At 45.6% G+C, this 25431-nt stretch overlaps 1 protein-coding gene across 1 annotated transcript; it reads right to left on the minus strand.

The window, feature by feature from the left end:
* Positions 1–413: 413 nt before the first annotated feature.
* On the minus strand, positions 414–2045 carry LOC146813250 (actin-1-like). The gene is made up of 2 exons (XM_085614736.1): positions 1951–2045; positions 414–1573 (listed from the first exon to the last, which is right to left on the minus strand). The coding sequence occupies exon 2, from the start codon at positions 1527–1529 to the stop codon at positions 435–437; it is 1095 nt and encodes a 364-aa protein (XP_085470862.1). The 5' UTR covers positions 1530–1573; positions 1951–2045; the 3' UTR covers positions 414–434.
* Positions 2046–25431: the final 23386 nt, after the last annotated feature.

A 25431-nucleotide genomic window follows, 5' to 3' on the forward strand; every position in this document is an offset into this window, starting at 1 on the left:
AACGCCTTGAAACAAGAGCCCAGAGCAGACCAGGACCACCTCCTGCTCTGAAGTCTCCTGAAGACTAAACTCTTTAGAGACCGGCTTTCATTTGATCCCTGGTGTTCTGATCGCTTGCTGCATGTACCCTCAAATGCAGTTTGTTGCCTGAGGCAGCCCTCTCTTGTGAAGCATTTCATTTGATATTGTCGGGTTCACCTGAATACCAGGTAGTTTCAATTGCTTTTGGATCGAACAAGGGGACCACAAAAGGAAGCCTTTTGCTCTTAAGCGATCTTTGTTCTTTCTTTATTGTTCCATTACCCATGACCTTGTTTTGCTATTGATAGAAGAAAAGTCTTCAAAATATATATGTAAAATGCACTTTATTAATGTTTTTTTCTCCATTTGTAGAATTTGTGCTATCTCGTATTTACATAATGCCAGTGGTCAGTCTAGACAAATTTCTCATAGACGTGAAAAGCCCCACACTCCTTGTAGTCCTTCATAGTCATGAACATCGGCTTTGAAGAGCTGAGGGAGGCAATAATGGAGCCACCGGCCCAGGCAGCCGTTTTCCTCTCTGGGCTGGCAAGGAACCTGTAGTGATAGTCCTGGGGGGACATCTTCATTAGTTCACGACGGATTCTTCCAGGGAATCCTGGAAACATGGAGGAGCCCCCAGCGAAGGCGATGTGAGCCAGCACCTCCGTTTGGAACTCTACTGGCACCTTCTGGATGCTGTTCATCGCCAAGAGGTGAAGCCCAGGGGAATCATTCCCCAACATCTGGGGTCTGAAGATGGGCTCGGCGCAGATGAACCTCTCGCTACCCAGAACGAGTTGCTCCCCATCCGGCAGCTTCAAGCGGGTGGGCTTGTTGGAGTTCACATTCTTTTCAAAGTCGAGCGAAACGTAACAGCAGGATTGTTTGATGCTAGTCACCAACTTCTTTTCCAGTTTCAAAGGGATGTTGTTGGCTTCCTGTAAGAGCTTGGTCAGATATTTGGTTATGCCCTGACCAGCAATATCTAGACGATAAGTGGCCGGCTTCAAAAGTTCCCCTTGGCAAACCGCAGCCGTATAGGAAACACCAGCTCCAGCCTCAATGACCAATCCACTGATGAGTCCATAGGAGCACAAGGTGAGAAGGGCGGTGTTAGCGACCTGCAGAGCGGGGACACCAAAGGCTTCGAAAAGGACCTCTGCCACCTTCTCTCTATTGGTGGAGGGACTGGAGGGCGAGTCGGTCACGAGGACTGGTTGGTCTTCTGGGAAGACCTTCAGCTTGCAAACAAAGATGTGTTTCCACAGGCTCTCCATGGCCTCCCAGTCGGTAATGATGCCATGGCTTATGGGCTGCCGCTTTTCAATGGCGATGTCCATGCTGGAGGAGGGTTCGCTCCCAAGGCAGGGTTTGTCCTGCTTTCTGCCATAGGAGATGGGAATCACAGCCAGGGTCTTGATGACCGATATGGGTTGGTCGTTCCCAGCGAAACCAGACCGGCAGAATCCACTTCCATTGTCAATGACCACAGCCGGACGCTCCATCCTATCCCAAAACCTTCCCCAGCTGGTCACCTTTTCATAACGGCCTGTCAAAACAAACGAGGACAGAAACAGGAAGTGTGTTGTGCCCATTCAATTCATTGTTCAGTTTATATGTTCATCAGATATCAGTATATCTACCTATCCAACCATCCATCCATTTATGTTTGTCAGTCTTGCCAGCTATCTGCCAGTCTGTCACTACACATGTTTCTATCAATGATGCCCCCGTCTGTCCCTCTAAGTAGACGGCCGATGTCTGTTTGTGGATGTCTGTCTTTCTCTTTCCTCATCCCTTCCTCACGTTCATCCTTCTTTAATTCAATTTCCCTTATTCTCTCCGTCCTTACTTTCTTCTCCCTTTCCTCCTCTCTCCAATTTCCTCCCTCCCTCCCGGGTGCACGGTTTGCTTCCAGAGCCTTACCTGTGTGCTCTGGCAGGCCAGCCACCGCGGTCTCCTCCCTTGCTCGCAGCCCTCTGCCTGTCCCGGAAGCTGCTGAGTCGGGGCTCGCGCGTCCCTCAGCGGGAAGGGGATTCGGAACGGACCGTGGGTTCTGTTTCCCAGGAGTCATTGTGAGCTGTGCGAAGCGAAGACGCTCTTCCTACCAGCAGGGGGCGCTCGCTGGCTGATGTCAGCGCAGGGGCTGGAGGAGGAGTGGAAGATGTCTGGGTAAGGAGCTTAATGTGGGGCAGGGAGACGGGGCATGCGGTCCTGGCTTCCACATGTGACCAAAGTCCACCCGGTTGATGCCTAACAAAAGCTTTGTTATCGCCCTGGACCGCTGCTCCTTCTTTTAACACAAGAAAAGGGCCGGCCGCTAGAATGAAGCACTAAACACCAAGCTAGATCCGAGAGTGACCTTATGTCACGATGGGCGCCTTATGTCAGGATAGCAGAAGGATAGAAGAGGAAAAACGGTTTGTATTTATGTAACGCTATTTCCCCTGATGGGGTGTTGAAGCGCTTTTTTATTTTGCTTTTTTTTTTTGCGAGTAGCACGCTACTCCGGAAACCCATAATGGATTAGTGGTGAATTAGTATGGTGGAATATGAAAGTAATTTGAGTGGTGGATATTAGTCAGTTATTTGGAGTGTGAAGGATAGCGGAGGGATAGAAGAGGAGGAAAGGTTTGCATTCATGTAGCACCTGTTACCCCTGATGGGTGTTGAAGCGTTTTTCTGGCGAGTAGCACGCTACTCCGGAACCCATAAAGGATTAGTGTTGAAAACTATTATAGTGATATATGAAGTAATTTGAGTGGTGGATATGTTATTCAATTATTTAGATAGAGAAGGGTAGGTGGCGGGATAGAAGAGGGAAAGAGGTTTGTATTTTATATAGCGCTTGCTCCCCCTGATGGGGTTTTGAAGTGCGTTTTTGGCGAGCAGCACGCTACTCTGGAACCCATAAGGATTAGTGTTGAATTAGTATGGTGAAACATGAGTCATTTGAGTGATGGATATGTTATTATGTTATTTGGATTGAGAAGGGGTTGGGGAGGGGTAGAAAAGGGAAAAAGGTTTGCATTTATGTAGCGCTTGTAAAACTGATGGGGTGTTGAAATGCTTCATTGGCAAGTAGCACGCTACTCTGCAACACAAAGGATTAGTGGTGAATTAGTCTAGTGGAATATGGAATTTGGGATGTGAACATGTTAGTCTGTTATTTTAATTGAAGAGGATAGTGGAGGGATAGAAGAGTGAAGGATTTGGATTTTTTTGGGAGGTCATAGCAGTAGGAGGAGGCTTTTGGTGAGTAAAAAGGGGTTTTGGAGGAGAAGAGTCAGAGGGAAGAGTTTAGAGAGGTTTGTTTTGCCAGATCTGCATAGTAAAAAGGTGTTAGATGATACAAGGAGGGGTAGGAGAGAGTCTAGAAAGGGTTATTTTGGGGATTATAGTAGTGGTATGGGCTTTGGGATAAATGAGAGAGTGGATGTAGAGGATATATTGATAGATGCATAGGGTGAGAGATAGGGTAGTGCATTGGAAAGAGTCATAGAAAGAAGTTTGAGATGAGTCAGAAAGTTGGGCCAGAAGATATATTGAGAGAAGTGAAGTGCATTGGAAATGCTAAAGTAGAAGAAAGTGATAAATATATAGATCCATAAGTACATTGAAAGTATATAGATGCATAAAGGAGGTAAGTATATGTAGATTAAAGATATTGGTAGAGGTACAGGATGAGAAATAGGGTAGTACATTGGATATGCTTTTTCAGGAGGAAAGTAAACACACAGATCCAAGTACATGGAAGGTACATAGATGCACAATGGAAGCAAGTACATGTAGACAAAAGATAAAAACAATTTTCAACATAATTATTCTACATGTTTATACAAAGCAAAACACAAAGATAGGTTCATATCTTTAGTGAAAATAAATGCTTATATTCAGAGGAATATGCTGTAAATCTCTGTTTGTTTGCGTATGGTGCTTATGTGGGGGAAGAACCAATTCTTGAGTAATTTTCTGAAGAGAAGGTGGTTGTCGGTGGATCTTATGTTGGGGGGTATAAGAGTTCCATAGTTTGGCTGCTTGAACAGAGAAGGATGTGCCACCCATTGTTTTTTTCTTGTATATTAGGATTTTGAGGCGAGATGCCCCTCTAGAGCGGAGGTTCGTTTGTTGAATGTGTTTGGTGATTTTATTCCTGATGAAGAGCGGGCCCATTCCATGTATTGCTTTGTGGGTGAGAGGGTGGAAGTGAAGAGAATGTTGTAAGTTACATAAGAGCAGTGAAGGAGGCCCCACTGGTGACAGAGTACAGCAGAGAGGAGAGAGCTGAACATAAGGGGCAAAACAGTTCTATAGAACAAGACGCTTAAGGAAAAGGAGATGGGGAAGGAGTGATGTGTGTCATGGCAGAATCAATGAAAGAAGGGAAGAATGTTGGTTAGGCAAAAGGAATACCATGCAAAAAAAGAAATGCTACAGGCTTGGGGAGAGTATCACTGGTCACCACAACCCCTGCCCATTCAGCCCAGGGCCAATGAGTATCTGTGAGATGTGGGAGACTCAGGGGCCCACCATCACATCCTGCAGAGAGAGAAGCCCTTTGAGTCCTATGGACGTATACAGGAGCATCTCAAGGTCTACAACGTATTTATTTAGTGTTGTGCTCACCTCAGCCTACAGTTAGGGATTAATAATCAATTATAAGAATAAAATGTGGTGATTCATGAAAAATGGTAATGCACATTTCTTGGTTTGTATTTGAGCAGTCTTGTCTGCCAAGGTAGTGGGGCTTAGCACCAGCCCCGCCCCCTTCTACAACTCTGACCTCACCATTGCTGTTTTAAGTAGCACAGCACTGCTAAACAATGTAACTATCTACTTACACTGCTTCCTAAAACACACTGTGCCCCGGTAAATTTGACATTGGCTTAATGCTTGGATGTCAATTCACTAAAAATGCCTGGGGTAGCGGAAGTGAATTCATATGCCCCTTGACCTTCACTCACACATACATACATATGCCTTTACATACACACGCATTCACACATACACAAACTCTCTCTTACATAAACACACTCAAAACTGGGTAGGGAACAATGTCTGCCTGCGGGCAGGGGCTGTGGTGACCAGTAAAGGAGGCCCCACTGGTGGAGGATTCATTAGGTCATAGAGCGTCTGAAAAGACGCAAGACACTTGACCCCCGAAAGGAGTTCAAAGTGGGTGAGTGGATCTCTGCAGCTTTGGATAATCTCTTGCGACTTGTTTAGAGACCTTGGTGAATCATAGGGACTGGGCAGGGCCGACCGTTGAAACAAAATTTGGAGATAAAGAAAAGTCTGAGATTGAAGTGGCGGATGGCATCTACAGGGATAAATACATGTACACATGCATAAATATTTTATTTACAACAAAAAAACTGACCCAAGATGAACATGACGTCCTCTGTACCAGACGTCTTCTGTTTCTGCCTGCAGCCCGGCCAACAGGAAACGGCCTTGGTCAATCCCGGTGCTGCTCTCACCAGCATGAGAGCAGCGCTAGGATTGGAGCGAGCGGCCTAACTCGGCACTCCACAGCGCTGTGGAGCCTTTGGCCTACTCTAACCCTGCTGTCTTAGGTTAGAGCTGGTTAAACTTCACATCTGTGGATGGCCTTTGCAAGACGGCCGAGCAAAAAGACATGCATACTTTAAACCGTGCACAGCCCGCCCACCCTCCTTCCTGTTGCTGACAGCAAGCAGCGGCCCGCCTCGTCCTGATGCTCTGTTCAGGACAGGGCATGAAAAATAAAATGGTAATAAATGACCATTTTATTTTTCGTCGGGGGGGGGGGGTTAAGTGAGGGGACGCTCTTTCGCTTCAACGAAAGAGCCACCCCTGAATAAAGGTTGACTAAGGAGGGTAGAAATATGCTTTTTCTCATGTGTATTTGGCAAAGGGTTCCTAGAGAATCTGCAGGAGAACGATATCGGATAATAGCGCTTGGTGATGGGAAGGGCAGCGACTGTAGCCTCACAGATGGGGTGTGGTTGAAGAGTTCCTGAGGTCCTCCCCTGGAGAGAGTCTATCGTATATGGATTTTGTGTGGACTAACAATTGGAATCAGTGGGGAAACACAAATCTAATATCCCGACACCCCTCCTTCCTCCCCCACATCTGCTTGGCTGTCTATTCTAAATTTCTCTGTATATGACAGAGTAGTGTTCCTTCTATGTTACATTTTACAGATACTGTTTTTGAAGGCTTTGGGTAAAATATGAAAAGTATATTCTCTGGTAGAATCATTGCTTTACACGATTATCAATAAAAGATCCGAACCATGAAAATAAGTTGAATGAAGACAGTCAGATTTTTTAATAGGTTTTGGATAGGATTATGATGCTTACTAGTAGATAAGATGATTTTCAGTGAATATCAACAATCTTTAGTGGGAACTAGTTATGGATAAATAATTCCACGTAATACGGTTAGTAATTGAATTTACAAGATCAATTGTAAACATCGCATTTTTCATATGTACTTGTGTGTTTTTCACACCACATAACCTTCTTTACCTGCAGTGCTGCAAAAGTTGATAAGATGGCTTGGTGAATAATGTTCTCTGATGTGAGCTGAATGTCACACATTGGTATTCCAAGAGAAGCCTTTCAGACTTCCATTCTTCGGAGGTTGGTAAATTGATTGCCAGTAAATAAATAATATAACCATGTTTTAAGTGGACGATGAAATTAGAGTAGTTATGTTTCCTCGGGTACGTCAGGGTGGAGATTATTCCACAACTTGAAAAACAGAGGGCCCCTGAACGACATTTCTGGAATAACTATCCGGTTAGAAGAGGAAGACATAAAGTTGGTCTTGCGGGGATATGGTTGATCATTTTGAATAAGAAGAGATGGGTCATTGGAGTGAGATTTATGGACAATACACATGTCCTGACATCCATGCGAGGTTTCACGGGCAGCCAGTAGAGTTTTTGCAAAATTGGCTTGGCGTGGACAAAGCGCATGGAAGTCACCACCCTGGCTGCAATATTCTGGATAAGTGGGGATTGTTTTTTTTTTTTCTTCAACTCAACCATTGGCAGCTGTAGGTATAGTGAATTAACATAGTCCAGCCCTGGCCCTATCAACGCAGCAGCCACACTAGGTGTCTGTTGTCAAAATTTAGATATTAGGCAATCCTCTTCAGTATTTTGATGTGATACATGCAAGAGGATACTCTGGCTTAGACCTGAGCAGACTGCGAAACTGCTTTGTCAATCTTCACTCCCAGACACTTTACAATATCAGTTAGGGGGGGTGCCCATTTCAGCAGACCAATAGGCATCCAGCTATAAGTTGTTACGCCATTGACAATTAGGACTTCAGTCTTGCCTGCGTTTAGCGTTACCTTGTTGTTGGAAAGTTGATTATTGGTAGGGGCAAATGTAGATCTGCCACTGGTAATAAGGCCACTGACACAGTATAGGGCTCAGAATAGGTCTTAGAAAATTATTCCTATGCTCAACCCTTGATAGCTTGGCTGAGAGCAGGCAGGCCTAACTTCAAAGAAAGGTATGCAAAGCATTTAAAAACAATTTCAGTAAATAATTAAATCACAACTCATAATAAAAATCCAACACCAATTTATAAAAATAAAGAAATATTTTTATCTTTAAAATGACACTAAAACATCAAAAATCCAATGTAGGGAACCTGAGATCCAAATTTTTAAATATTTAAGTACTATATAGCACATAGAAACCTATAGTGCCATATCAGTACATCTGGTCGCGATAGACTGGGTCAAAGTCAGAGTTTCAGACCAACTGCATTGGAGCCCTAGGTGGCTACCCCTCACGGTAGGTCTCTGTCAAAGTTTTTACCTTCTGACTTAGAAACTTTTCTGTAGCTTTTCTTGCCGGGGGTCTCTCGAAGCTCTCAGCCAGTCTGGATTCGGTGAGGGTTTGCCAGATTGCCTTGCGAGGAGCTCCTGGTTAAACTTATAGAAGTCCGACCTCCGAGCATTCCAGCGGAGCATGCCATGGATCCAACCCGACACGGGATTAAAGGCAGGCGGCTTGGCGTTCGCGGATGCTCCCGGTCACTTTTTCTTCGTTCAGACTTGGACATTTTCACTGAGCTTTATCTTGTGGGGCTGCTCGATGCTCTTCACCAGGCCGGATTCCGTGAGGGTTCGGCAGCCTCGGATTTCTTCTACTCCCGGTCAAACTCAGGAAGTAGGACTCTTATGAAGCTTTTTCCCAAAGTTGCACCAGAGTTCTGAAAACTTCTGGAACTTCTTCCTGAAGTTCCCCAAAGGATCCCAAAGTGTCTTGCTCCAAGGGTCTGGAAGCTCCAAGACGGTCCTTGAAAGTTGTGGACTTCAATTTCCACAATCCACTTGGATAAAACCCTTACAAATCCACTGGTAGTTCTCCAGGTTGAGGATTCCTGGTGGTGATGTTCCAGGTGAGCTCTATTAACCGGTAGCTTGCAGGGAGTCAACTCTTTAGTCCTTTTACGGCAAAGTAATCTACAGACTGTAGTTGCAGATGGTGCAGAACGGGCAGACTTCAGAGTGCAGGCCTTTGAAAATGCACATCAAACTTCCAGCATGGCAGTCTTGCTTTCTTAGGTTTCAAGCAGCAGATCTGAGGAGCTCTGCCCTTCTCAGATACTTATTCTTACTGCTATGGGTCAAGCAGGAGGTCACTCCTGTCCAATGGGCTGCAGGGTACCACCCAAAGGTCTGCCACTTCTTGCAGAGTGTGACACTATTGTATCCTAGAGTGCACCCATTCTTCCAAATTCATAATTGCTGATTTTCCAGCAAGGAGAGAAGAGCTGGCTGAACACACCCCTTGGATGGCTATTCACCATAGTCTTTCCCCCTTGTATCTGCTCATTCCTTCATTAATCCTAGCATCTGGCTTAGGGTCAAAAGAGTGGAGTTGTAAATGACAAGGGTGTCTTCCCCTTCCCTTGAAGTCCATTGTTTACGACTCCCCTCCCTCCCCCGCTCTGGCATTCCTCCAGAGCTGTTCAACCCCATTGCTTTTTATCACCTCTTCGAAGAACCCTGGCTAATCCCCTTAACTCTGACCAATCAGGACAGACCACTGGAAGGCTCAATTTGGACTTACAAACAAGAACGTCTTATAACTTCTTTTATATACATTTTAGGAGAAATTCAACAATTTCAAATTGTTGGATTTATTAATACCATTCTGGTAAGTCTTTGAATAGTACTCCGAGCCTTCTCCCATCAAGAGTTATTAGTTAATATCTTTCTCCCACGTTAACCTATGTGACAGGGGGTTTGCAATGGGAAAAATGACTTGGGCCATTTTTCCAGCACCAGGGCTTATAAATACATATTTTAAAAGTACTCTGCCTATATCTACAGGACCCCCCACCCCTGGTATACCTAGGGAAGACTTCAGGGGTGATTAATATGCAGAAATATTGCAGATCCTCCCTCCACAGTGTTCTTACCACCAAAGTCGATTTTGGACAGCACTTATCACAATGTGGGGAGTCAAATGTGCAATTTCACTTTACCTAGGGCATATAAAACACATTTTATAAAGGTCCACCTTATAGATCCCTGACCCCCACCCCTGGGACACCTAGGGGAAACCCTGGGGGTACCTAATATGCCCAAACATTGTAGGCTAACCATTTTTAAGTGCCCTAAATACAAAAGTCGAGTTTGGGCACAATTTAGTTTTCAAACGCAGTCCTGCAGCACAGGGCTACTTTGAAACTGACCTCAGGCTCAGCAGTGCACACATGCAAGTGCAGAAAAGGGCTGCTGGACTCCAAACTACCCTGCCCTATTATATACTAGGAACTGAGCGGTAGTTTCAATCCCCCTGCCCCATTATGTACTAGGGCCCTATGGGGTAGGCCATGCCAATCACAGGGGTACCCCAACATTTAGTGTACCCTAGTGTATGTAGGTGTTTCCACTGTATTCTAAAGGTTTTTAGCATAGGCCTGGGCCTGGTTAGGCAGAGCCCAGAGTCAGTTACCACCAGTACCAGTCAGCTAAAAGTTAGGGGGTGCCCAGGGCACAGGATGACTTTGCAACACTTGTTATTTCTCATCCATCCGCACATAAATTTCATATTTTGCTGGAATTTCAGACAAGTGGATGGTTTGTTGTATAAACCGAGTAGGCGTTAGGTGTCGTCAGCATGCATAAATGATCTGTCACCTCTCTCCATCACAAGCCTAAGCAGGAGGAATGGCGTAGATGATGAACCAGCAGGGGAAGATGGAGGGCCCTTGAGGTACTATCCCCAAAGCAACATCCAATTTATGTGGTGTGAAACTGCGCCCCCTCAGATAGTTTTGAATAATTGTTCCATGGCCCTTTTATAATTTGCCCTTTATGAAAAGATTTGTCACATATTAAAAAGATTCCGTTTTGTTAGGATCTCACCCCTCGACTTATTTTCTGCATCTTGTTAAAGCACAAAGAAGCCCTTGGGCATATGTTGTACGTATCAGTACTCTCACTCTTCACCCAAATCCAAATTTTAACAGTAAACCTGATTGAAAGCCCAACCCTTCGTATTGCTCTGACCCCATATACAATCCTAAACAAAACCGGACCTTTAAACCAAAATGAAACCCAAGCTTAAGTCTATCTATCCTACGCCTGCCAGTATGTCTAACCTTACTGCTTACTCAAACTTTGAACCTGAGCCTTACCCTAAACCCAGCACTAAACCCGAACCCAGGGCCGGACTGGCCATAGCGGGCACCGTGCCTTCTTGTTTTAGTCACACATATTTTCCGTTGCACTTATCTTAGTTGATATAATGGCCTTCTCAGAAGTGGCAAACATCAATGTAGGGCCTCAGATGGAATCTGCATCCATATGTTGGACTTTTAGTGCTTCATTACATGTGCCTCAGATTTATATCCCTAGAGTGTCTTCCTTTCTTGCCTGCCCATTTAAATCTTTGCAGTGGTGTGAAAGGCAATGACAGTGACTCCCTCTACATTGGTTCTGCTCTCCTGAGAGAAGTGGCAGAGAACTGCTCACATCCACAGTGTAGCTTGTATACTCAAGGTGTAGTTATTGCACTTCGAGTCTTGCATAACATTTCTCTGACTTCAAATAAAAATAATATTTAGAGTTTTTGAAGTCCGTGCACGAGGGGCCTAATGCACAATTCCTTTTTGCAATCACAAACCTGGTGATTTGACAAAATCACAAGTGTTGCAACTGCAAAAACGCTTTCTTTTATTTACCAAAGTCTTTCTACAAGTTGGAAAGGGTTGCAAGGCTTTTCAAATCTGTTCCAAATCGCAAATATGGGAGGGGCATTACAGGGGCACCCCCGGTCTTTTACGATTCAGAAAGGAATGCATCAATGGTTTACAACCAGATTTGCAAACCACTGATGAGTTACTGACCCTCTACATTGGAGGTGGGAACTGATTCGTAAAGGCCACCTTAGGACATGTTACCCTTTGGGAATCCTGTGGATGGCCAGAATAGGCAATGGTCCAGGGAAGACTTTTTCTTTTTTTCCTTAAAAGGCAGCACTGTTGCATTTAGGTGCCACACAATGCTTTAAATAAAGGGCTCTTTCTTCTTCTTCCTATAAATTATCTTATAGGGTATTCTATAGCGCATGGCTACCCAAAAGGGTTTCCCAGCGCTAGACAAAGGTAGGTACTAGCTAGGGAAAAGATAATCGGAACAGACAGATTTTTAGTTTTTTACGAAAAATGGCCAGCAATTGGCAGTTTTTCAGTGAATAAGGCAATGTGTTCCAGTGCTTGGGGCCCAAGTAGGAAAAGAAGTGCCCACCCATACATGCTTTTTTGACTCTGGGAACGTAACAAAGGTAGCAGTTGCTCAACCGAAGGGACCGATTTGGTTTGTACGGTTCCATTAGCTGTTGCAGGTAGAGTGGACTAGCATTTGACCTAGCTTTATGCATATAGCATAGGGCTTTAAACTGTATACATTTGTCCACCATAAACCAGTGGAGATTACAGAGGAATCTAGGCAAGGAGGAGCTCTTGGGAGTATGAAATAAAAGCCTGGAAAAGGAATTCTGAATAAGCTGCAGGCGTTTGATGGAAGCCATACCAGTCCCCAGATAGAGAATGTTCCCATAACCTAGCCTCAATAAAATCAAGACCTGAATAATCATTCTCTGAGATGATTTTTTGTAGCCATTCTAAGACTGTGAAACAGGTGGAGGCTACCTTGCCGATTTAGATTTTCATCTATAGATTGTCATCTAGCCAGATTTGATCTTCTTAACTTAAGAGACTGGCTTATGGTATTAGGCCAGTGTAGGGGACCTCATAAAAAGGGGGGTTCTTACCCATCACCAAGGTTTTTTCACCGTTCAAATTCAAGGGGTTGGTGTCTATTCAGGTGGAAGCTTGAGGAGATGAGAATTCAAGACATCGGGCTGTGGCCATCTTCAGATGACAAAGAAAAGATGATGCGACGGTCATCTGCATAGGAAAACAAGGTGAGACTACAGCCTTCAACGATATCAGCAAGGAGACAAACATAGATGCTGAATAACATCAGGCTTAAGGCCAATCCCTGAGGCACTCTAAAAGTAAGAGACAGACCTGGACACAGAATTTGATGAATATACTTGAAAGGTCCAATCCTGCAAGAAGGAGGTCACCCAAGACAAAGCTGTGGATTGGAGACCCATGTTCTACAGTCTTTCTAGAAGTGCTGTGTGAGACACGGTATCGAAGGCTGCACTCGGGTTGAGCAGGGTCAGAACAGCCTTTCCATCATTATCTAGAAACCATCCGAGATTTTCAGCAACTCCGAGAGGAGCAGATTTGGTGCTGTGGCCCACTCTGAAGCCAGACTGCAACTGATGTAGAAAATTCTGAGAGTTCACAAAGGTGGATATTTGCTGGTTGACATGTTTCTCCAAGATTTTGGAGAACAGCGGAAGCAGCAAAATCGGACAAAAATTGGACCAATTAGAAGCAACCAGACTGGGTTTCTTCAATAGGGGCAGGACCAAAGAGTGCTTCCATGCCTGAGGAATAGGCCCCTCTTGTAGGGAAGAGTCAAGGACAGTGATCAGAACTTGTATAAGTTCTGGACCAAGTTTACTGATCTTGGCTTAAGGAAGAGGGTCTCGAGGAGAACCTGACTTTATAGATCACTGTAGAGTGTAAAAGAGATGAGCCTCCAGAAGAGCAAATTAACCCAAACTTTGTTTATAGTGCTGGTATTATGAGCGCCATAATTAGTGCATGTAATCGATAAGGGAGTGCCAGGGTTTTTCTTCGCAGTCAGAGCAACAGTGCTGAATATTACTTTCTTTTTGTAATATACAAAAAAAGTGTGCAAATTCATCATACTGAGACAGTGAAGGGGCGGGGGGAGATCAGTTACTAGGATCAGATAGTTCTTTAACAACTCTTAAGAGAGTTTTGGGGCAGTTCTGAGCAGCAGTGATCGGAGTACAACTCTAGCATGAGCGGCTTCACATTATGTATGGTAATCCTTTAGTGCTGCTCTAAACTTAAGTTTCTTTTTCTCTGCGTAATATTTCCTCCAGGACTTTTCCAGAACCATACACCACTTTCTCTCGCCATGAAGGGTCTCATTAAACCAGGGGGCAGACGGGAAATCTGGCTGAGGTAGTAGATTTGACATGCAAGATTAGATAGAGGGAGTCCTGGATCCAGGCATACCTTGGGTTGATCCAGATCAACAGAATGCACTGGACTCTGTAAAGTGTCTAGGAGTCTGGAGTTAAAGGTAGAAAAATCAAGCCTGGACCAATTTCTGGACAGGGTAAATGGCCCTGAAGCAGCAGCAGAGGGCAGCGAAGATGTCCAAATACAAAAGGGAACTGCATGATGGTCAGACAAAAGTAGCGGGCTAGGATGATCTGTTGTACGGCATTTAAATTTGAAAAATATAGGGTCTAGTAGATGTCCGGCTTTCAGTGTAAGAGCAGTGTTAATTAGATAAAGATTTATGGCCCATAGGTCCTCAGTGAAGGAGGAGCCAAAGCTACAAGTGGCGTCCTCTAGGTGTATGTTTAAATCCCCCAACACGGTAAAGTTGGCACATTTAAGAATATAGGGGGAAAGAATGTCAGGTACCATAGAGCACCGATTGCCCGCACAGCCTGGTGGGTGGTAGATCAAAGCACCAGAGAAAGTGAAGTTATGTGAAAGAGAGGAAAAAGAACAGGGCTTCACAGAAAGGGATAGGAAGAACGTGTATTTTACAGTGGTACTTCTCTTTAAAAACAATAGCAATGCCACCTCCTATTTTATCAGCGCGATCACGTCTGACCATGAGCTAATATGAGGGGAGAGCAGCGATAATGTCAGGCGATTAAGTCTCATTGAGCCATGCTTCAGTGAGAAACAGGGCTTCTGGTGCACTGTCCATTATGAAGTTATAAAAGCAAGCTATTGCATTCATCATTCCTAGATAACTTAGGAGAGGAAACATCTTTATAAAGGTGGTAATGCAAGTTAGAATCAGAGGGGGGGGGGGGGGATCAAAAAGTTGCACTGATCACATATCATAGTACTCAAAGGTTCTAAGGATCAGAATCAGACGACTGGGCAAGCAGGACAAAGCACCTTGAGCTGGCTTGCAGAGAAGACCATTTTGTTAGAGTGAAAAGGCAGGATTCCAGGCCCCTGGGCCCATTCAGGTGCAGACGGGCAAGGCTTTGTGGCGCCAGCACCAAGTTTATACCATGGGCCGCTCTTAAATAGGGTCCGTGAACACAGGAAAATAACTGGTGCACTAACCGAGGGGTGAATTTTTCAAATTTTAGATTATAACATAAAGCCTTTTGTCTTAAACAAGCCTCTTATTGGCTCCATGCAAATATTTCTCCTTTCACCCCTTTATGGGTAAGTATTGAGCGACGCCTCTGTCTCCCTTTATCTTTCCTGGAAGTTCTGGCTTTCGCAGCCAAGACCAGTCTCACATCTCTACCATTATTTAAAAATACTTGCTCACTGTTAAAACCTTATTGCCAACCAAAGAGAATGTCTAGAAACAGGTTTTTGCGTTTCTCTCTTTGGCACAACCTTTTTCTCATCATTAATAATAGACTTTTTTTCTGGAGATCTAAAGGCATCATCTGGATTTAAGATATATTTAATGGCACTGCTTGTTCTTTCCCCCAGTTCCAAACTAATTTTAAAAGTCCTCGCTCTTTTCTGCATAAGTTTTCATTACTTATGGAAGCACTTTTGGAAGCTTTCTTTCCCTTCCTTCTGAAGATTCTTTGTCTACCCAGGATCCACTTCTTAGAATCTTATTATTTCCAAAGGCCTCTCTCATTTATAAATCTCTCAATTCCATTGACCCAGAGCGCTCTAAGCCTAAGATAGAGCTCGCTTGGGAGGCGGATTTTGATTGTGAATGGAGCAATGAATTTTGGAGCAAGTTATGGACCAGATTGTAAAACATATCTAGATCTGCATCGATTACTCAAGCTATGTTTTTTTTTCAATATCACAGACTTTATTTCACTCCCACTTCCATTGCCAATTTTATACACTAACAATAAAACCTGCTGGTCTTGTGATCATCCCTTGGCTGACCTCTAGCACCGCCTTTTTTAATGCCTTCCCGTAGCTTATTTTTGTTTATATATTTGGCCTCGGCTCTTGAATATTTTTTTAGCTAAATATTCCCTTATCGAATACCCTCCTGTTTATGGGAAGTTTATCAGTCACCTGGGATGGAATATGCTACTTACCAGTATGCATCTGTTCTTGGCATGTAGAGCTGCAGAGTTGTACACTTAGCATAGGTCGCCATCTGGTGTTGGGCCCGGATGTTTGCAGTTTGTTTTTCTTCTTGGACAGTGTTTGGAAGTCACGAGTTTGGTGACTCCTCCTTCGGTCCGTACTGCGCATGGGCTTCGGCTCCATCCTCAGATTGTTTTTCGCCAACAAGGAAATGATGGAGCGTAGTAATAACAGTGAGAAACCCATGTGTTGTATCTAAATAAGATGTACTGGAACGGATACAGGTAGCCGGGGAGGCGGGTGGGCGTGTACAACTCTGCAGCTCTACATGCCAAGAACAGATGCATACTGGTAAGTAGCATATTCCGTTCGAGGCATATGAGCTGCAGATTGTACACTTAGCATAGATTATATAGCAGTACCCAACCTTAGCGGCGACCACCGGTATCCGTTGCAGCTGTTTGAAAAAGTGTCTTTAGTACAGCCTGGCCCACCCTAGCGTGCTGCTTGGAATGCACATCTACACAGTAGTGTTTTGTGAAGGTGTGCGGTGTAGACCATGTGGCTGCCTTGCAGATGTCATCTAAGGGTATATTCCCTAGAAAAGCCATAGAAGCCCCTAACTTTCTTGTAGAGTGGGCTTTAGGGGGAACAGATAATGTTCTCTTTGCCTTTTGATAGCAAATTTGTATGCATTTTACAATCCACCTAGCTATCCCTGATTTTGAAATGGGGTTGCCTTTATGTGGTGGAGAGAAGGAAACGAACAATTGTTTAGTCTTCCTGAAGGGTTGCGTTCTTTGTATGTAGTATAGTAACGCCCTTTTTACATCAAGTGTGTGTAAGGCCCTTTCTGCAACAGATTGGGGTTGCGAGAAGAAGACAGGTAATTCCACTGATTGATTGAGGTGGAAGGGGGAAATGACTTTGGGCAGAAACTTCGGATTTGTGCGAAGTATGACCTTGCTGTGATGCATTTGTATGTAGGGTTCCTGTATGGTGAACGCTTGTATTTCACCAACCCTTCTAAGGGAAGTGATAGCTACAAGGAAAGCTGTTTTCCAGGTGAGAAACTGTAGCTCACATTTGTGCATTGGTTCGAAGGGCGGACCCATTAGTCGTGTAAGAACTAAATTTAGATTCCATACAGGGGAAGGTGGTGCCCTGGGAGGAATTACTCGTTTAAGGCCTTCCATGAAGGCTTTAATAGCGGGCACTCTGAAGAGTGATAAATGCTGCCTGTTTTGTAGATAAGCAGCGATCGCTGCTAGGTGTAGGCGTATGGATGAATATGCCAGGTTACACCTGTGAAGATGGAGCAGATAGCAGATGATGTGCTGTATGGATGCATCTAGAGGGTTGATTGTATTGTTGCGGCAGTAAATTACAAATCTTTTCCACTTTGCGGCATAGCATGCTCTAGTGGTAGGACGTCTGGCTTCCATGATGATGTTCATACAATCAGGGGGAAGGTTAAGGTATCCGAATTCTAGGATTTCAGGAGCCAGATCGCCAGGTTGAGCTGAGCTGGGTCCGGGTGCCTGATTTCTCCATGGTTCTGGGTTAGGAGGCATGGGGATAGATGCAGTTTTTGATGTGGTACCACTGACAGTTGTAGTAGCGTGGTGTACCACGGCTGCCTGGCCCACGTCGGAGCTACCAGAATGAGTGTGAGGGAGTGCTGTTGTAGCTTCCTGACCACTAATGGAATTAGTGGGAGAGGTGGAAAGGCGTATGCAAATCTGCCTGACCAGTTCATCCATATCGCATTGCCCTTGGACAATGGGTGTGGGTATCTGGCGGCGAAGCTTGGGCATTTTTTGTTTTCGTGGGTGGCGAAGAGGTCTATCTGAGGATGCCCCCACTGTTGGAAGAATGGGTGAAGAACTTGTGGATGCAGTTCCCATTCGTGTATTTGTTGCGTTTGTCTGCTGAGCAGATCTGCCATGGTGTTTTGTACGCCTGGAACGTGCTGTGCCAGGAGAAAGATGTTTTGAGGAATTGCCCATCTCCATATGCTCTGGGCTAAGCGGGAGAGCTGGGGAGAGTGTGTCCCCCCCTGTTTTTGGATATAATACATTGCAGTCATATTGTCTGTGCGAATGAGGACTGCTTTGCCCGAAATCTGTTTTTGGAAAGATATTAGGGCTAGAAAGATCGCCAAGAGCTCCAGATGGTTGATGTGGAGCGATTTTTGCTGTGGCGTCCATAGACCTTGCATGGTGAGGTGTAGAAGGTGCGCTCCCCAGCCGGAGAGCGATGCGTCCGCTGTTAGAGTCACTTGAGGAACCGGGTCCAGGAACGGCCGCCCTTTGGAAAGGTTTGTGGTGTTCCACCACTGCAGAGAGTGATGTGTGCGGCCGTCCACCAACACCAGATCCGTCAGCTGACCCTGGGCCTGGTTCCACTGTTGTGCTAGGCACTCTTGAAGTGGACGCATGTGGAGTCTTGCATGGGGCACTATGAAAATGCAAGACGCCATCATTTCTATGAGCTTCATAAACACTCTTGCTGGAAGAGAGTGCTGAGGAAGGAATGTTTTGCGTAAGGCTTGAATGCTTGTGATTCTGGCTGAGTTTGGATAGGCAATACCCTTGGAGGTGTCTATAGTGGCCCCGAGGTATTGCTTTGTGTGAGATGGTATGAGGTGGGACTTTTGGTAGTTCACCGTGAAGCCTAGCTGGTGGAGCAGTTGGATGGTGCTGTTTGTATGCTGCACACATTGGTCGTAGGACGCGGCTTTTATCAGCCAGTCGTCTAGGTAAGGGAAGACGTGAATATGTTGACGTCTGAGGTGTGCTGCTACTACTGCTAGGCATTTGGTAAACACCCGTGGTGCGGTGGTGACCCCGAAGGGGAGAACCATGAATTGGTAATGTTGCCCGTCCACCACGAACCTGAGGTATTTCCTGTGAGAGGGGTGTATTGGAATGTGAAAGTATGCGTCTTTCAGATCCAAGGTTGTGAGAAAGTCTCCCTGGCAGAGGAGTGGGAGGACTTGTTGTAGAGTGACCATGTGAAAATGGTCTGAGTGTATGTAGGTATTTAGAGGCCGGAGGTCCAGAATGGGTCTGAGGGTCTCGTCTCTCTTTGGTATTAAGAAATAGAGAGTAGACCCCTAGATTTCGTTGGTTGACGGGGACCTGCTCTATAGCATGTTTTTGCAGGAGTGAAAGTACCTCTTGTTTGAGCAGTGTGGAATGTTCTTGAGACATTGGACGGTGCCTTGGTGGGATATTGGGTGGGGTAGATGTTAGCTCTAGACAGTACCCTGACCGAATGATTTGGGTCACCCATTTGTCCGATGTTATGGACTCCCATACGTGGATAAAGTTTTGTAGTCTGCCCCCGACCAGAGTGGAATGGTCTGGGGGGAGCGGAGGGGAGTCATTGTGCGGGGGGGGGGGTGTCAGAACGGGTGTTGTTGGTTTTGCCCCTGCCCTTATTGTTGTTACCCCTGTAACCACCTCTCTGATTGCCCTTTGAAAAGGTATTTTGAGGAGGGGACTTGTAGGAGGTAGAGGCGTTATCGGTGGAGGAGCCTCTACCTGTGCCACGAAAGGACGAGCGTCGAAAGGAACGTTTGGAGGCTTGTGTTTGGAGTGCCCCCATAGACTTTGCTGTGTCTGTGTCTTTCTTCATCTTTTCGAGCGCTTCGTCTACCTTTGGCCCAAAGAGTGTTTCCTGGTCAAAGGGGTGATTGAGTATGGATGCCTGGACTTCAGGTTTGAACCCTGAGATCCTGAGCCAGGCGTGGCGGCGAAGCAGGACACTGGTATTTATGGCCCTAGAAGCAGTGTCGGCTGCATCGAGGGCACACTTAATGGAGGTGTTTGTGATTAGTTTACCCTCCTGTATAAGGTCATGAGCCTTGTGCTTGTATTTTTCTGGAAGGTGCTGCATAAGAGCCTCTAGTTCGTCATAGTGTGCTCTATCATATCGCGCAAGCAGTGCTTGTGTGTTTGCAATGCGCCACATGTTTGCAGCTTGGGAGGCGGTGCGTTTACCAGACGCGTCCAGAAGTTTAGATTCTTTGTCTGGCGGTGGGGCATCTCCTGAGGATTGGGAGTTAGCCCGCTTTCTAGCTGTGGAGACAACTAGGGAATCTAGGGGAGCAGGGCCCTTGATGTAAGCAGGGTCTGTGGGTGCCGCCTTGTACTTCTTCTCTATTCTAGGGTTCAGTACTCTGGCTCTGACAGGGTCTTTGAACACCTCTGTAGCGTGCTTGGTGACACCCTTAAGCATGGGTAAAATGGAAGTAGATTTGTCTTGTATATCAAATGTATCCAGTAGGAAGTCTTCTTCTACTGGTTCACTGTGCATGTCCACCCCATGGTAGTGTGCTGCTCTCTGCACTAAATGATGAAACCCTAAGGAGTCCTCTGGAGGAGACGGCCTTGATGGGTATAGGTCGTCCTGAGGTACATTGGGTATATCAGGGTTATTGTAATCCTCCCATGGATCTGGGGTCCCTGGTGGAGTGGGATCCATTGGGGCGTCCGCCGGGTAATTGTCCGGATCCCCATCATCCGGATCTGGGGATGGGGCCGGATCGTAGTGAGGTAAAGGTGGCGGAGACCTGTGAGGTGGAGGCGGTGGAGGAGATGGAGTGGGTAGGGGAGGCGGTGGTGGGGAGGGCACTCTGAGGGGAGAAGTAGCAGAGTCCTTCCTTTTGGGTGGAGGAGGAGGAGCCGGAGCATCAAGGCGTCTTTTCTTGGTAGTTAAAGTCAAAAGCCCAGTCTTTGGATCTTTGGACAAAGTCTTTTGTAAAGGGTCTGGTGTAAACAGAGCCAACGGTGTCGAGTCGTCTGTCGGCACCGGTGATTTCGGAACCGGGGGTTTCGATGGTCTGTGTGCGCCATGCTTTTTTGAGGTCTCCGGGTGTTTCGGCGTCGAAGGATGTTTCGGCGCCGGAGCGTCGGTGCCGACAGATTTGTGTTTGTGTTTGGTCGGCACCGAGTGTCCAGGCTTCGGCACCGGTGGTTTCGGAGTCGAGCTGGATTTTGCAGTCTTCGGTGCCGGATGCTGTTTTTCGGCACCGGGTGTCGGCTGGCTCGATCCCGAGCTGCCATGAGACTTTGGGTGCTTCGACACCGGGCCCGAAGGTGGGGTGATCGAAGTTTTGGTTTTGGTTTTGCCCAGGCCGGCAGGCGAGGGAGTAACCTGAGTCTCTTTGGTTTTCGGCGCGGGGGTGGGAGGGTGCATAGTACTCACGGCCCGCTGCGCTGGTGTAACGTCCTCCACGTCGGAGTTGTCGGCCTCGGAAGCGCTGACGACGTCTTCCTCCTGCTCGGTGTGTGTTTGCCCCGAAGCTTCGGCGTCGTCTCCGAAGATGTCCGGTGGAGCTGCCGAGGAGGAGTGCGCCATGGTGCGTCGAGCTCTTCGATCTCGGATGGTCTTCTTCGATCGAAAAGACTTGCAGGCGGGGCAGTCTCTAGCCTCGTGTTCCGGAGAGAGGCAAAGGTTACACACCTGATGGAGGTCGGTGTGGGGAAATTTAGACCCACATTTTGGGCACTTTTTGAACGGAGTCCTTTCCATCGGCCGCGACCGGAGTCGCGGAGGGCCCGAAGGCCGGTGTCGATGTACGGGATGGAGAAAAGTGCCGCTTCGAGAGATGAAGATGATGAAGGAACTCGAAGAATCGAGGATTTTCCGTCGAGGCTGGAACCGTAGAAGTTCGAAGCCGGAGCACGAAGTATCACATCCGAGCCCGATGGCGGAAAAAAACAATCTGAGGATGGAGCCGAAGCCCATGCGCAGTACGGACCGAAGGAGGAGTCACCAAACTCGTGACTTCCAAACACTGTCCAAGAAGAAAAACAAACTGCAAACATCCGGGCCCAACACCAGATGGCGACCTATGCTAAGTGTACAATCTGCAGCTCATATGCCTCGAACATTATCTTATGAACGTGGGCTGTTTGACCTCATTTTAGCTTTAGCTTTTCAACAAATGACACTCAATTGGAAATGCCCAAAAAAGCTTTCAGTCAAATCTTGGCGGAACAATGTACGCCATTATCGTAGACTGGACACAGCTTTTGCCTCCCGCTGTAACCCACAGATAAAGAGAGATCTTTTGGGTTACCCCTAACTGTTTATTTAAATAATCTCCCTATTTCTCAGACTTCTAGTAAGCGATCAGAAAACTTTCAACCTCCATGAGTTTCCTGTTTTTCTTTTATTTCTTTGCTGTTTAATATCATTCATATTGTAAAAATGTTATGAAAAATATGTTAATTGTATCCTCTTTTATTCCAATGAGGATTTATTGCTAGTTTATCTTCACTTAGAGCATATTGTTTTTCTCCCTTTCTTTTTCCCTCCCACTCTTCTCTCCTTATGTAAAACCTAAACATTGAAAATAGCTTTCTATTGTTACATCTTGCTGTATGATATAATACATTAATAAAGCTTCTTAAACTTAAGCAACACTGGATGCTACTCACACTGAGAATACAGTTGGCTTCTCCTCTGGGACATTCACTTCTCCTGGAGTTCAAGGCATGGTCTTTCTCACCCTGATCATGCAGTCCTTGCAGGAACTTGGCAGATCTTCATTTTCTCTTGTAAGATGTGCAGACAACAGGTGAAAATTACCTCTGAGAGACTATCAATGCAATCAACCGCCCTGGTCAGACAAATGCTCTTCAAGTACTCTGCTGAGCACTCCATTCCTTGGTCATCAAGAGCTAAGTTTGGAAGTGGCACTTTTTACACATTTTTAAGACCGGGGACAAGGATTTTCTGTCCAAGGCAACACATTTGGAGTATTTCTTTTTCAATGTCCTTTTTCTAGCAGTACCTGACACAGATTTTATGCACAGTGATGGGGCTCACAGCAGGAAGCAATAGGCCTGGCTCCAAGCAGGAGTTTTTGGAACATGGGAACAATTAGCCATGAGATCTCTGAACCTCACTGTCATCAGCCTTCGTGAATTAGTAACCAGGGACAGACAAAAAGGCAGACCCTGCCTAGAAACCGCAGCTATAGTCTAACCCTCCACCATCTATCAAATGACAGCGCTCAGGTCTAAGACAAGACCTATTCAGCAGCCTTTTGATAACTTGGTCCTCATTTGGACTTCGAAGGGAAGCCCCATCTCTGTCCTCCCTCACTTCAGTGTCTGGGTCTCCACCCTCCATCCACAACATACCTAAACTGAATACGGGAAGCTGTCCGTAACCTGCATCTTGTGCTTTGCTCAACCAGAAAGCAATCCAAATTGGATCCTGTTAGAAAGAGGTTTATTAGGTTGGGTGGATTGGTATCCACCACAAGAAATAAAGTCACTATCCTGTTAGGTGGTTACAGTAATTTCAACCGGACATCAACCCCCAGTTGCTATGGCATATAGCACACATGGCCAACAAAAGAAAACGTGTAAACCATTTAAAAATGCCAAACAAGTTAAAAGTAAACAAAAATGCAGCATACTATGATACCAATCCAATTTAAAAAAAGGATAAAATGTAAATTGAGTTTGTACGCATACCAAAACAATATAAATCTAATATAAGGAACCGGAGGTATGAATTTTTAAAGATTAAAGTAGGAAAAGCATCAATAAAAAGGTAAAGGGTCAATGATAGTCAATGGTTGCAGTAGACAAAGACTAGGGTACCATTTCAGGTCGACCACAGGGAAGCATAGGCTTGATAGTCCAAGTGGATTGGTCCCTGTTAAAACTCTGGTAGTCAAAAAGGTTTTTAAGTGCTGCTGGTCTGGAGGAAAAAAAAAAATTCAAATTTTTTCAAACTTTCTTCTGGTGCTCAAACCACCATAGCAGTATGCATTAAAGGCCCCAGGACTTCAGGGGAGTCATTCACAGAATCACAGGCTGTCACTGTCAGGCAGAGGCCAACAGCAAGATCCAGTCCAGGTCTATTTGCTACTGGTCAGCCCCATTGACACTTTAGGAAAAAGGCCTCTTGAAGCTAGTGTTCCTGTTGCAACACAGAAGGTAAACCAACTGACCCAGAGAGTCCACTTCTTCATCTTGGGTACAAGTGGGAGCAGGTTCAGCCCTTTAGGTCTCAAACAGCAGGTGAAGTTATTCTGTTTTTCCATGGGTCCAGAAAGTGTTCTGTGGAAAGTTGTGTGAGGGTCCAGCTTTATAGGGTTCACAAGCCTGTGAGTGAAGGACTCCCAAGACACTCCTAGATCCACTCTGACTAATGGAGTAAATGCTTCAGTGCTCTGGTCTTCCATCTTTTACGGTAGGTCCGGTTTGTTTACTGCACACACGCCCAAAATGCAATGTATCAGGACTAAGATAGCCAGTCTTCAGCTACAAACCTGAGCACTGAAGGTTTCGGGTGTGTAGGGGAATGGAGTATGGAATCCAGCAGTGTCCACCTGCAACAAACCAGGAGACAGAAGTCTAGTAAGACCAAAGCAGTGTCCCTCATACCTAAATAGGGGACCCACAATAGTTGTTCAGGCTCCCTTTGAGCGGTGCTAAAGGTTTACATGTGCCTCGGACAGACCGGTTATGCAGTATTTGACACTATTGTGTCAACAGGAGGGGCAGATCCTTTGCCCTTCTGCAGAGTTCACAGGAGTCATCCCTGCCCATTCAGGACAACCTGCCAATCAAGGTGGTCTATTGCATGGCTCCTGGAAGGAACTTTGCACCTCATTCAAGGAAACTGTAGGCTGACCCGCAGCCGGAGGCTAAGGCAGGAAAAAGGTACATTTCTAAAAGTTACTTTTCTTTATTATTTATTACAATAAGGACTTCAACATTAAATTAGGTTTTAAATAACTATTAAACATAGCAGACTTTAAATGTCGATCTGTACTCTAGTTCTCACAGGACAGTCGCAGCCTTCCTCAGTGAAAATAGCTTTCAAGACTTCCTCACTGTAGGGACACAGTAACATTAAACTTCTACATGTCCCACTTTTAAATTCTATGCACCCTGCATGCATTGTGGACTACATTGCCTTCATAGGGTTGACTTGCTAATGTTTAAAAGGGAGGCTTTTACCTGACTAAAGGGCGATTTTAAGAGGTTGTACTGCAGGTTTTTACTGCAGCAGTCTGGCTACAATGGTAGGCCTGAAGCCATGTTTTCCTCGTCACTAGTGAATGGCACAAAAGAGTTCCAGTCCAAACGTGACATTTAACTTTCTATGCCATATGTGTATTTTCATCACTATATAGTATGACTGAAGAAGCAAGTTAAGAAATATGCTACTTACCTGTATGCATCTGTTCTTGGCATGTAGAGCTGCAGATCTTCACACTTGTGCATAGATCGCCATCTGGTGTTGGGCCTGGATGTTTGCAGTTGTTTTTCCTCTTGGAAAGTCTTTGGAAGTCACAAGGTCGTTGACTCCTCCTGTGGATCGTATTGCGCATGGGCTTTGGCTCAATCCTCAGATTGTTTTTCGCCAACAGGGAAAGATGGAGCGTAGTAATAACAGGAAAGATGCCCATGAGTGTTGTATCTAAATAAGATAAACTGGAACAGATAAAGGTAGCCGGGGAGGCGGGTGGGCGTGTGTAGATCTGCAGCTCTACATGCCAAGTACAGATGCATACTGGTAAGTAGCATATTCCATTCGAGGCATATGAGCTGCAGATTACACACTTGTGCATAGATTATATAGCAGTACCCATCCTTAGCGGCGACCACCCGTATCTGTTGCAGTGGTTTGAAATAATGTTTTGAGTACAGCCTGGCCCACACTAGCCTGTTGCTTAGTTTGC

Source organism: Triturus cristatus, chromosome 7, assembly GCF_964204655.1.
Source record: "Triturus cristatus chromosome 7, aTriCri1.1, whole genome shotgun sequence".
Classification (NCBI taxonomy): Eukaryota; Metazoa; Chordata; class Amphibia; order Caudata; family Salamandridae; genus Triturus; species Triturus cristatus.